At 40.6% G+C, this 13554-nt stretch overlaps 1 protein-coding gene across 2 annotated transcripts; it reads left to right on the top strand.

Annotated features, from left to right (window-relative positions):
- Nucleotides 1-4011: 4011 nt before the first annotated feature.
- Nucleotides 4012-13517, top strand: tmco4 (transmembrane and coiled-coil domains 4). 2 transcript variants are annotated; one of them, XR_011038190.1, is made up of 15 exons: nt 4012-5268; nt 5875-6016; nt 6534-6705; nt 7103-7130; nt 7230-7359; nt 7640-7737; nt 7956-8099; nt 8215-8334; nt 8575-8739; nt 8920-9056; nt 9274-9358; nt 9621-9738; nt 9883-10000; nt 11211-11400; nt 12503-12631. XR_011038190.1 is itself a non-coding variant. In XM_068334824.1 (14 exons), the coding sequence occupies exons 1-14, from the start codon at nt 5226-5228 to the stop codon at nt 13052-13054; spliced, it is 2052 nt and encodes a 683-aa protein (XP_068190925.1). In that variant the 5' UTR covers nt 4017-5225; the 3' UTR covers nt 13055-13517. The 2 variants fall into 2 exon arrangements, 1 of the variants encoding a protein (XP_068190925.1); XM_068334824.1 differs by lacking the exon at nt 11211-11400 and having other exon boundaries at nt 4017-5268; nt 12503-13517.
- Nucleotides 13518-13554: the final 37 nt, after the last annotated feature.

Below are 13554 nucleotides of genomic sequence, written 5' to 3'. Positions count from 1 at the left end.
TATCTGTTTCCTACTTCCTGCCCTTTCTTTTTAGAGCACACACACAACACACCCTGCAAAGTGCCCCACAGGTCATCCAGTCCAGTCTGCCTTGGTTTCACTCAACTCCCTTCATGTCGAGTGTCAAGGTGGCTTAAAGGGGAAGAAACCTGACATTGTATGCGAGTGATATGGTATGGAGGAGACAGGGGTGTTGTGTTTGAACTTGTCTGGTGTGAGCTGTGGCTGTCTGCCTGTCTGTTTTTCAATGAGTAATCCATTGTATGACTGAACACACAGACACACCGGCAGGTTGTGGGACATAGCTCGAGGTAAACAAAGAAGTTTTAGCCCAGGAGGAGGAGGCTGCTGGATAGGTTAAAAAAGATTATTGGCTTCACGTGGAAAATTGCCAGCGCTTTTGTAGTTGAAAAGGATATCAAAATAGTTGTGACACATTAATATATACATATCAAAGCTTTGCAAAACTGGTTTAAGAACATCTAAGCAAATGTTGGATAGACTGACATTTCCATTGTAATTCCTTAAACATACCAGTTGTAGGTCAAAGCTCTTACTCATCAAACACTTTGATGAGAACGTTTTTCTGCAGTGCTTTGTTTTGTAGCATTGTCATTTTGAACATGCTAGCAATTAGCACAGAGCACCACATTTAGTCACGTCCATCATAACTTGCTGCCTGAACTCTTGAGCTGTTTTTACAGAAAAGCTCATGTGTGGAAGTCCACCCTCTGCAAGCCTGTGCAGGGTCACGGATGAGCTAAAGCCTATCTCACCTGGCATCAGGTAGGAGGCGGATATGCATGGGAAAAGTAATGACTGCAGAGCAAACAAATTGAAAGACAAACAACATTCACCCCTTATCTACAAGGCAATCCTGTGGAATATGACAATGTTCCACCTCAAGCTAACTTCTACAACATTTCTACACTACATGTAGAATTCAAATTCAAATTTCTAAATTTCTAATTTATAGTCTACAGTACTAATACATTACTAGACATTTGGAGAATAAAGACTGTTATTAAATTCAAAAGGGAATGAACACTGTTACACAATCAGCCAAATGTTTAATGCACAGTAAAGCGGGAATTAATTCCATGTCATCTTTTCCATGATTCTGTTAAAGCCAGACCCCATGATTTATTTGTTTTGTTTTTGTTGTTACCTTATTAAAAGTGTAGGCAAGCTGTTGAAGTTACCATTACTAAAAAGATTAATTGTACAGGCCTCTTTCTTGTACATCACCAATGGTTAGTTGTATATTTGGTGCTTGTTATGATGTAAAAATCATATAAGCAATAACGATATTCTAAACATGGGCGCACTACTGTATATCATTTGCAATAAGAAGGTGGCTTTGCTACGTATTAAGTCTTGTTTATGACTACTAGGAAGACTTAATAAACAGGATGTCCTTTGGTGATAAATACAGCGCAAGTAGGTTTGAAGACTCCTTTGCTCGGACATTATTCTGACAAAGTGTCTATGCAATCCAAACCGTTTGTCCATAACAAGACCTTCTGGGAGCTTGATCCACCCTCACATTTGATATGTTTCTTTCAATTTCGTCAGAGTATAGAACTGAGACTGGAAAAAAATGAACTAAGATGAAGGGAGATAAAGTAAACTAGAGCTGATTAAGGAGTCACTGAAGAGAAGTGAATCATCCTTGGTTTATTTCAGTGCTTTTGTTAGTCACTCTCTATGACATTGGCCCTGTCACTAATGTATTCAATATATGATGCACAGACTATTGAATGGGTGTGTTCTTCTCAACTGGGAACATGTAATGAAATCATTTCAGTACATTTCCAAAAGCTTTTTCCTTTAGTTGATGATGGGCAACATTCGTCATTCTGATGTAACCACATGAGGTATCTAACAGCAAGTCTGCTAGTGGACCTTTAAATCATTCTTCAGTAACTTATTTGATGTTTGTAAAAATATACTCATTCTGGGTCTAATTCCAGTACATTACCCCCAAAAAATTGGAAAAGGTGCAACAACAGGTTTCATTGATAACTGTTGATAAAATCTTGATCTTACTTCAAGTTAATCAGTGTTAAATCGAGGATGACTGTGGATGAATAGAACTCACGAGGCTCAAGGCCTTCGGTCTCTCAGGCAGTGTTTCTGGTCACCCAAAGTGCCACAGACTGGTGGCCCCATGTGGTCTGCTTCCTAGGTTTTGCAATTTTATGTGTAGGACCAACACAAAGTGGCACAAAAAATTAAACGTGTTTTTTGCTGCAAGTACAGCTCCAAGTCTTTCGGGGTAACTCTGTACCAGATTTCCACATGTAGAGACCAAAATTCTTTTTTGCATAACACTTCCAGCTCAATCCGATTAGATATAGATAATTTGGGAACGGCAGTTTTCAGAACTTGCCACAAATTTTCGATTAGATTTAGATCTGGTATTCAACCAAACAATTCTAACACATGAACATTTTTTGTTTTAAACCATTCCATTTTAGCCCTGTCTTTATGTTGAGTGTCTTTGTCCTGCTGGAAGGCGAACCTCTGTCCCAGTCTCAAGGTCCTTCAGACTCAAACAGGTTTTTTTTCTCCAAGATTTTCCTGTATTTGGCCTCATCCATTTTCCATCAACTTGGACCTTCCTCCTTGGCCCTTCTGAAGAGAAACACCCCCAAATCGTGATGCACCATGTAAGATTGACAGTCGGGACGCAGTGATCAGACTCATGTGCAGTGTTACTTTTCTATCACACATTGCATTTTAATTTTAGGCCTAAAGTTCCATTTTGATCTCATCTGACCAGAACACCTTCTTATTTGCTGAGTCCCCCATGGCTTCTGGCAAACTGTTGACAGGTAACTGCACCTAAGCTGTAGATCTCTGCACTTGGTCCAGAGTCGCCAAGGGCCTCTTGGATGCATCTTTTTATTAGTGCTCTCCTTGTTCAGAAAGTACATTTAGGTGGATGACCATGTCATTTAGTTTCTCGGACTTCATGGTGTTGTTTGTTCTTCAATATGCTCTCAAGAAATCTGAGGCTGTCACAGTACAGCTGTATTTGTACTGAGATTAGATTACATATAATCATGAGGTCAACATTAGATCATTCAGCAATAATCAGGCAACTTCTGAGGGCAATTGGTTGCTGCTAAACCTGATCCAGCTTACAGATTTGTAGTTGAACTGGCCAAGTCAAAATAATTATAATTTTTAAAGTAAATTGATCAAAAATCATCATCCTGCACAAAAGAGCTAAATCAGTAGTTTCAGTAGATGGTCCTTAATAAATAAAAAATTGAAGGCCACAACTTTATCATAAACTGTTTACTGTTTTGCATGCTGCGTGTAGTTATTGAAGCTATTCCATGCCTGGTTGTAATTCCTGATCCAGGACAAACCACATACTTTCCTGTCCTGGGAGCTGGTGTGGGGACTTGTCTTCTGCTGGAGCCACCCAAACACACAGTAGAGAAATGTCAACATTCATTTTCAGCTTCTATCACAGCACCATGACACTTGCCGAGTGATCAGAACTCAGATAATTCCAAAGGATGGAAGATTAAGGAAATATTAATGAGAAGATCTAAAACTGTGATTCTACAAAGGATTTCTCACGCAAGTCTAAACCAAACGCAGACTGGAGATATTGTATTGAGAACAACAAGTGATCATGTTGATAGGATCGCTCAACAGATTTCAGTCACATCACTCAGACAATAAGCAGATCTTACTTTGGACCCAAACCAGGACTGCTGACTGTCACAAGGATGTATAGCAGAAATAATAGACAGATAAAGACAAACAGGACATTCTGAAACTGCAGAGAAAGAACTGATAAGTTTAAAATATTTACAACAGAAGCTGTATATTGTGTCATAGTTTAAATTTTATACAAACTAAATTTTTATTAATACTTTATAACAACTGACATGTAGTATGAGAAGATTCAAGTACTGGCTGGGACAAAGTCATTTGAGGACACTGTTAGGTGAGTTATAAAGTTTTTAAATTGATTTTAACAAGTCATTTACTATTACTTGTGACAAATTGGCATTGACATAAAATACTGAAGTTGGAAAAGACATTTAATAACTGATGAGTGGATGAGGATTCGTCTCTCATTTTCATTTCCAGCATGAAAACCTTAATACTTACGGATGTCCCCATTGTAGATTTTGACTTTATGAGTAATAGAGTTCTTCTGGTGCGTGAAAGTTTGAATTTTAGCAATTTCTTTGTTATAAATAATAATTTCACGGTACAAATCTCTTCCAAAAACAAAAATCAAAACAAAGAACACCGAAAACAAACGTATACATAGCACCACACTCACTAACCAGCTCTCTGCGATCCCACTGACCTTAAAAACTGAGCGCATGGAGCAGGAGTGAAGGTTACACTCACACCTACTGGCCAGAAGTCGCAGTAGCGACTATTTTGAGTAATGTGGGTTAGTTCTCTCTACACTTTGATAAAGTAGCATACAAACTATGCAAATATGGTAAAAACATGTGTAATTATTCAAATGCATTAAATTAATTTGGCTGACAAACTTTCCAAAAATTTTCATTACTGTCCAGTGCCGAGCATCTTCAGCGAATTTACGCCTCTATTATCATGACAACCCAATGACCTGCTCTGCTACACAATTGGCTCGTCTAACGTAAGTGCCTCTATCTCTAACCAATCATCACCTGGCATGACCTAATTTTAATCAGCCCAACCAAACACGCCTTTCAGTACAAGCCAATCACAGACAGCGTGGAGTAGGCGGGATCTTCGCCGTGGTATAATTGGAAAAAAAGAGGCGTACGTGGAAGTTACGTCACTCTAAGACGCTGAAAAATGATGCTTTTACATTTATCGGATATGTAAACGTTATGTCTGAACCACCAGGTAAAAGGTTCAGAAAGTTTTTATTTTTATGAGAAAACATACATTTTTGGAAAATCACTCAATTATTTGACCATAAATGCGACAACATCAGCAGGTTTTCAAATGTAAACAACTTATCAGTCAACGTGTTTCAAGTGTGCACTTACCCACAAATTCTTCATTGTTTAAACACCAGCTCTCAGTGTGTTGCAGCCTAATAGAAAAAACATCACATCGAACAACATTATCGTTCTGAGAAATATCCAGCACCAAAAAGGTTTAAAGGAGAAATGGTCGTAGTAACGAGCTCCGGGTGAGCACCTGAACGCAACTAAAGTTCAGAACACAGACTTCTGACATCTGAGGCAATGGACGAAAAACAGAACAACGTGGACATCAATTTTTCTCCTGGTAGGATATATAACTTACTTTTCTTGTTCTCCAGAATGTTAATAGAGTAAGGTATGAAATTGTCAATAATTAGAAAAGCAGCCGCTGTCTTAACAGGCAGCTCGTTTAGTAGCGGGCAGTGCCCCTGGTGTCAGACAGCTGTTTGCAGCTAACGCTGACAACGAGGTTGTTGTTGAGTTGATTCATTTAAGGGACACTTTCTTTAAAGTTAGCCAACAGGGCTGTCGAAACGTAACGTGTGTTACAAACATTTTTAAATGTCCGTGTCATTTCAAATCAGGTCAGTTCAACTTCATAATTGCAGAATTCTGCTCTGTGTAAGTTTCATTAAGCTAAGTTTACGAGAAGAAAGACACGTCAAAGTTTCTCATCGGCCATATTAACATTAATGGTCGACTTGAGTCGTATTCCTCTGCAAAACAACGCATTTAGCCTTTGTAAATGTAACGTCAGTGTTTCAGTATTAACAATATATGTAAAAACAAACATCTATTTGAGATTTACGTGTGGAGACTGTCTATAAATGCTTTAATATATGTGTTTTGTGTCCTTTTATGATGCATTTCTTATGGATAAGAATAAATATCTGTCCATCTGTGGCCTCAGACCCAGGAGGAGCAGCAGGCGGCCCCGGTGAGCAGAGCCCAGAGGATTCCATCAGCAGACGGCTCACAGAACAGGGCCGCTTTGCTTACGCAGCGCTGTGTGGAGTCCATCTGAGCCAGATGTTCACTGGACCTGAGAACAGGTGAGACATGTCGTCATGTTCTGTTTGCGTCTGTCCGTCTGTGTTATCGCTGAAAAGAAAAGAATAAGTGGCTGGTGATCGATTAGACATGCACTTTTGATCAGTTTGATTAACTATCAACTATACACTTTTTCAACAAAAACACAGCAAAGAGTTCCGACACAACTTTGGATTAAGAGCTCCAAGGAGTTATGTTTTTATTGGTGTGGGCTTTCCTGTTGGCGGTTATCCAGAAAGTAATAAACAGATTTTAGAGGATTGGTTAATTGTGAAAGATCGGATGGAATGTTGAGGTGGATTTGTGTATGGATGTGGAGTTTAGGCCTCATTTGCCCTGCCCTGCACTGGGAGATCTGGGCCTGATGCTGTTGTGTTACATCTGTAGTGTTACTGTTCATACATTTTTGGTTAATTGCACCGCCCAATATCCTATTGTCCCCCTAGGCATCTTATGAAAGCCTTCCACTCATGGATAACTTATGGAAGAACGGGCTGACTGCTGTTCTGTGTTTTTCAGTGCATTCAGGGAACAATATCTGAAGGGCTTGGTTCGCTGGCTGGACCTGGATGATTCAGTGATGCCAGTCATGGGGGCTTTCCTGTCAGGTCTGGGCTTCGAGGGCTCTGACACGTTCCTCTCCATCCTACTGGCTGAACCACTGCTGGCTGGGGCCACCCCACTCATACAGGTGTTTAGATAAAATTACTATAAACCTCAAAAGTTCTACAACCCATTACTGCTACAAATTAACATACTAGGCAGAAATGCATAATTGACACAGAAAGGAGTTAAGGGAAGATTAAGTCAAATATGCAAAGTAGAAAAGTAAGAGTTGCAGCATAAAGAACTGATAATAAGATTGATCCACAGCATAACTGAGTTGGTTACAGATCAAAACAATTATTAACAACTTCATACATGATTTTATTTGATTAAATAGGGACAGTCATGTGTTATTCAATACAATATGATTCTATGAAGATCATTTTAACAGATTTTAACCATTCAATCCTTTTATGACAGTGCTGATTGTATTTTATTAATATATGTTATGTCTATCAACTTGGGAATTCTCTGTGTTACAGGATCTGGTTTCTTTCTCTGTCAAAGATGGTAAGAATTCTTTGATGAATTTATGTGGGCCTACCTTAAGTTGGTGTAACTTCCCCGCATCCAGTGCTGTGTAACTTTAATTGCCTGTCATGTTCTCAGGCCAGTATGATGCCAGAGCGAGGGTTCTCATCCGTCATGTCAGCTGCTTGCTGCGAGTCTTACCGCAGCAGCTAGAGGAGTTTGAAGCAACACTGGTGGAGAAGCTGGGGGAAGGTGGAGAGGAGAGTGAGTAAGTCGTGGATGGTAGACTGGGAATAGTCTGTAAATACATTGATGTTAACGTACGAATCACATTTTACCTCTGTTCTTCTAAAATGAATGAATGTCCTTCTGTCTTAGCTGAGTCTTGTCAGTTATTGACTAGATAATAGCAGCACAGAGTGCAGCAGATTTATAAAATACTCTTATTATGAGATTAAATAGCTGATCAGTGTTTTCAATCTGAAATCTTGACACTTTTGGTTTTTGAGCCAATAAATATTTTGACAAATACAGCTGTGTTCTTTTAGAGAGGAGTCTTCTCGGCGGCAGAGGAGAGAAAGAGGGAGAAAGTTGCGCCGCTACCTTCTCATTGGACTAGCCACTGTCGGAGGAGGAACTGTGATTGGTGATTATGTCTGTTCCAGTGGATTTTCAGAGCTTTGGACCCACATTGTAAACATACCCTATCTCATGTCAATGCAGGGACTTCAGCTGACAAACCAATCAGTTGATAAATAAATCCCCACTGTGTTCAGAACATATCATGAGGATTTCTTCATTTTATTTTTTACCTTTGCCATCACTGACTAGTCCAGGGTTTCTCTGTGCTGTTATCTGGTCCAGGTGTGACAGGTGGGCTGGCAGCCCCCTTAGTAGCAGCAGGGGCCACAGCGGTTCTGGGGGCTGGAGGGGCTGCTGCTCTGGGCTCAGCCACGGGCATTGCAATCATGGCTTCTCTGTTTGGAGCAGCAGGAGCTGGACTGACTGGTAAGAACTTTGGATTGTGTGCAGAGAGAAACAAATGCAACTCCAGAAATGTGAGTTTTTATGGTGTGCCTTGTGATTTCTATCACTGTTTATTTTTTATTTGATATCTCTGCAGGTTATAAGATGAACAAGTGTGTTGGTGCGATAGAGGAATTTGAATTCCTGCCGCTGAGCTCTGGGAAACATCTTCACCTGACCATCGCTGTGACTGGTTGGCTCTGCAGTGGTAAATACAGTAAGTATGGCTTCTGTTGTCTCAACACCTCCACGTAAATTTAGACAGCCATTAAATTTAGGCAGTAAGGATAATCCATCATGATATATGGAATTCATCTCAATTTAAATCCTGTATTATAAAGATTCAGACATGCTCGGTTTCAGACGTGCTCAGCACCCTCTTCACATACAACGGCTAAAAGTTGCTTTACAGCCGAGCTCTTTAGTTGTTTCCTAAAACTCATCTGGTCTCCTGCAGGTTCATTCCAGGCTCCATGGTGCAGCTTGGGAGAGTGCGGGGAACAGTATTGTTTGGCATGGGAGTCCCGATTCCTCAGGGATCTGGGCTCAGCCATGACGTCTCTGCTGGATGGGCTGGTCAGCATTATGGCCCAGGAAGCACTAAAGTACACAGTGCTCTCAGGTAAGAGGGCGTGTGGGAAGCTCGGTCTATTCATTGGGTCCGGAAACACGAGTGTGTTTGCGTAGGTGATGATTTTATTTCTGTTAAGACATCCTGTTTTCTCATCCAGCCATACTCCTTCATTGTAGTAAAGCTTGTGTGGTGCTGCATTGACGTCTCTGACACCTTTGCACTGTCCAGGCATTGTGGCGGCTCTGACGTGGCCGGCATCTTTGCTGGCAGCGGCCAGCGTCATTGATAACCCCTGGTGTGTTTGCCTGAACCGCTCAGCTGAGGTGGGGAAACATCTGGCACAGGTTTTACGAAGCAGGCAGCAGGTATCTGAAAGGCATGCTTTGCTACGTTGTGTCACTATACTGAATGAAATGTTGGTCAGAAAGGGTTTGTTGCATATCCTATGTTCACATTATTGAATCTATAAGTTCAAGTTAAAAAAAAAAACATTAAATGGATCAATGACAATAATTTGCCTATACTCTGTAAACACAGAAAGCTCCTCCATCATCATCTCTTGTTTCTGTTCTCAATCTGAAGGGGAAGCGTCCTGTCAGTCTCATCGGTTTCAGTCTCGGGGCCAGGGTTATCTACTACTGTCTGCAGGAGCTAGCTAAGGACCAAGGTATCAACACCTTTTTGTAGAAAGACATATTTTGAATTTGGGTCACAACCGTACATCTGTGTACTGACTTGACTGTGAACGTGTTAAACACAGTTTGGTTTTCAGAATGTTCTATGTGAGACTTTCTGGGTGAAACGTTCTTCCTGTGAGGCAGCACAGAGCTGGTGCAATGAAGACCCCGGAATTAAAGAACCCTGTGTTGTTTATTTTTTTATATTGTGATGATAAAATACTTGAGTCCTGTGTTGTTGTGTCTCACCAGGAAGTGAAGGCGTAGTCGAGGATGTCGTCCTCCTGGGGGCCCCTGTGGATGGCTCTGAAAAGGCCTGGGAGAAGATGATCAGGGTCGTGGCAGGAAAACTAGTGAATGGCTACTGCAGGTAAACTGTCGTTTCATTCCATGGACTACAGTGATAACTCCATAGTCATGATAGTTATGGTATCCTTGTGGTTTAGTTACTGCAAATTTCAAGTTAGCAATAGTTGTATAAAAAAATTAACACTCTGAACTCTCCACCTGTCAGAGGGGACTGGCTCCTGGGGTTCTTGTACCGAAGTTCAGCTGCACAGCTCTCTGTTGCTGGGCTACAACCAATCAACATCCAGGACCGGCGTATTTTCAATGTTGATCTTTCCTCAGTGGTGAGTTAAAGCTCATATTTAAATTTACCCTGCAAAGTATTTTTCTTGGATTGTTATATTTCATGTACACACAAGCAGAAAATTATTAAAAACAAAGTTTCCACCTTTTCAAGAAAAGGAGGTGTCACCTCACCAACATTTTCTGGTTTTTCAGTCAGGAAACCTTGAAATAATATAAGAATGGTTCCGTAAAAACAAAAAATTTTTTTTTTAAAGATTTACTATAAGAAACATATACGCAATAAATGAATTTTGGACTAAATGAGAGCAGCATGTTGTCACTCTGAAGTGGCAGTGCTTTCCTTTAAAGTTGTTTTGTAATATCCCAGTAAACACACAGGAAGTAGAAGAAGAGGAGCCAGCTCAGAGTGCTGATATTATTCAGTCAATGTAGTCCAGCCAAAAACAATATTTTGATAATTTGATTGTTACGTCACATTGGATTTTTCTGATAATTGTCCAATGATAACAGACTGAATGATGAAGGAAGCAGCTGTTCAGAAACTGTCTGCTCTGATTATGACGATTAAAGTCACTGAGGATTGTGTAATCTGAGATGTGTCTCTCTGAAAGAAGTATACAGTGCACATTCTCGCATCAACACTATATCTCATCGCGGATTTTTAGCAGGTACTCACGTGGTATTCTATTGGCTGACGGCATACGGAAGTGCGCTACATTCCGTGAGTGTCAGACTTCAGTGAGACACAAAAATGCATTAAACAGTCTAGAAGAGTGTGGGGAGAAGGTAATACAGATAGAAGGTGGTTTGATATCAGTATGGGGAGGGTTCATAAATGTTTAAATTACTGTAAATAAGATAAATAGTTTGTTGCTATATCGCAGAATTTGTTATTCGCGTGTGGTTCCTGGAGTGCATTAAGTGCAAGTAACAAGGGATCACTGTATTTAGAAATGTGTAATGTGTATTTTTAACAGTTACAAATAATGATTTACTTTACATGTTTGATACCAAGATATCAAGACATGTAGTTTATGAACACCTGACACATTATGCAGGTATAAAATTTAAAAAAAATTCCCAAAGGCTCATTTGATTTTCAACCACAAAGGTTTTGTCCTACAGTCTGTTCATTAAATGGTGTGTGAAGCGGTGGATGACTATCCCATCTCTTCTTTGCTAACCTCTCTATTATATTTTGCTGCACTTCTTCATTCCACCACCAAGTGTCCTTGTCTTCCTCTTCAGTCTCATCTCTTTTCTGAACGCCTGATGTTCAACTGTCTTCAGTTTCCACTGGCCGACCTTTGACTCTGGCGTCTCCTCTTCCTCTTCTTTACACATATGACCTTCCAATGTTGTCTTACTACACTTTCCCCTGCCATCACCTTCCAGTCTCCAATAAGATGAGATAACATAGGCTGTGCAGGTCTTGTGGGTGAGTCCTTCCACTCTGAGACCTGTCCACTCTCACATCACGTGTTCTTCGTTCTACTTAAACAAATCGTCACTTCAGCCGTAGTCATTGTCTTTGTGAAATCCACCCTGTCTGCCCTTTCTCTTTTCCATCCCACCACTTCCTTGTCTCCTGTTTTCCCTCCACCATGTCAGCTAGAATCCACTCCAATCACCAGCTGCTTTCTGTATACATACTCCCAAATCAAGCAGTCTTTTTTTTTTTAACCAGAAATCCTCATCCGACTCAGTAACAGCAAACCTGCAGGGCACATGTACACACATTTACCACCACTCCTTCAAACACACTTAGCTCTTTCACTCTTTCTCTTCACCTCCATCGCACTGTAAACCAACTCTTCCCTCAGAATTACCCCTACACTCTTTCTTTTGCCATCCAATCCATAAAAATCTCACCGTCCAGCTCTAATGACTTTGGGCTCGCTTTCCCTCACAGTTAATCTCCGGCACAGGGATGTTCACTTTCCTCTTCTCCACCATATCTGACTACCCTCTCCCTCTCCTTCGTCCCTATCATGGGCCCCACATTCCCCCTTGTTTACGTCTTGCATGCATCTCCTCCTCAGGGGAGAGGGGTCTATTCTGATTGAAGACCTGACCTCCTACCAGATTTCATGGAAATAAATCAACATACGAACACATTTGGAAACATAACCTCCTCGGCAGAGGTTTTAAACAAGAATATTTCCTTACACCATGAATAAAACATTAAGACATATGTTTTTAGTAGTATGTATTCTTATTACAGAGCTTTATTAGCATTTTTGAACAGGTATTTGCTTGACTCAATAGAATTAAAAGATGGGAAAAAAATAAGGCCCCTGCTGGTCTGTTTCACTTCACAGCAATGCCTTCCTAACTCACTTCCTATTTCACTCAGCTGAACATTTACAAACAGTAAAAATATATTTGACATGTCAGACGCACCACACCCACTATACATGTTCATGTAATGTGAGAAGGAATAATTTGCTTTATAGAAAGAAGAACTATAAAAAATAATGCTTTTGTACAATTGAAGTACAGAAATGAAGGTTAACACTTTACCCCCACCCCCACCCCAGGTGAACGGTCACTTGGACTACATGCGTCAGATGGACACCATCTTAGTGGCGGTAGGAGTTCCTACTAGAGAAGTCCCAGGAGCGTCCTTTGCTCTCCCTCAGCCTATAACAATTACCCGGGGAACAGTGGACACCTCTGACTACACCCCCAGGAAGCCACAAGGGATGGAGACACACAAACAAGCAGAGGAAGAGGCTGAGATTCGTACAGAAGAAAGTGGAGATGAGAAGGACGTGGCAAAGACGGAGGAGATAGGTGATGGTTGGGAAATCCCTGATATTTCTGACCTGCTGGACTCAATAAATGACTCGGAATCTGGGAGTCCGATCACAGACAGGAACAGTTCACCTGTTACTCATGAGGAGGATGCTACTAGTGAAAGCAAAGCTTCGGCCTCCACTGCCCCATGTGACAGCGTGGTGCAGGCTAACCCTGACAACGAACACATATCATGGAGCTGGGATGATACACACTGGACTGTAGAACACACAGACACAGACAGCAAAACGTGTAAAGAGCATGTCGCAGGACCAGCTGCTTCTCTGTTGTAACTCATCAGCATCTGAGAAGGCATCTCACATCAACTGGAATCAACCAGTTTATTTCTCAAAAAAAATGTGTTTTTAGTCTATTGTATTATTATCAATTTAGAATTTTGAAAATTAATTTGATTTTTGTTTTATTACAAACTGTGAATGATGTCGTATATTATCTTGTGAACCGAATGTGAGATTTAAAAAAAAAAAAAAGTTAATTTCTGCAGGTTTGGCAGGATGCTGAGGATGCTGCCAAATAGGTGACCTCTCTTTTCTTCTCTTCGCTCTGTTGGTTTGGTTGCTATGGATATTATCTCTGCAGTTTGATTTTTTATAAGGCGTCAATTCTATTCAGTGAGTAGTGTGTCTTCTTCAAGGCCTACCTCTAGTCTCTTGCACCCAAACCGATGTGAAGTCCTGCCTTCTGTGGAGTTGAAGTTTAATTAAATACTGGTTTTGATTCTTGGGTAGAAAATACTGAAGGTTTCTCCATAGACATTTTTCTGTGATCTTAA

Source organism: Antennarius striatus, chromosome 2 (genome assembly GCF_040054535.1).
Source record: "Antennarius striatus isolate MH-2024 chromosome 2, ASM4005453v1, whole genome shotgun sequence".
NCBI classification, from domain to species: domain Eukaryota; kingdom Metazoa; phylum Chordata; class Actinopteri; order Lophiiformes; family Antennariidae; genus Antennarius; species Antennarius striatus.
Note: the sequence above shows the minus strand (reverse complement) of the source record. Positions and strands in the feature narration are given on the sequence as shown.

What these genes read in the sequence shown, in the direction of transcription:
- tmco4 (XM_068334824.1), top strand. Translation starts at nt 5,226, where the DNA reads ATGGACGAAAAACAGAACAACGTGGACATCAATTTTTCTCCTG. An exon ending in GGACATCAATTTTTCTCCTG is followed by an intron (nt 5,269 to 5,874) that starts GTAGGATATATA and finishes CTGTGGCCTCAG; the next exon opens with ACCCAGGAGGAGCAGCAGGC. An exon ending in ATGTTGATCTTTCCTCAGTG is followed by an intron (nt 10,001 to 12,502) that starts GTGAGTTAAAGC and finishes CCCCCACCCCAG; the next exon opens with GTGAACGGTCACTTGGACTA.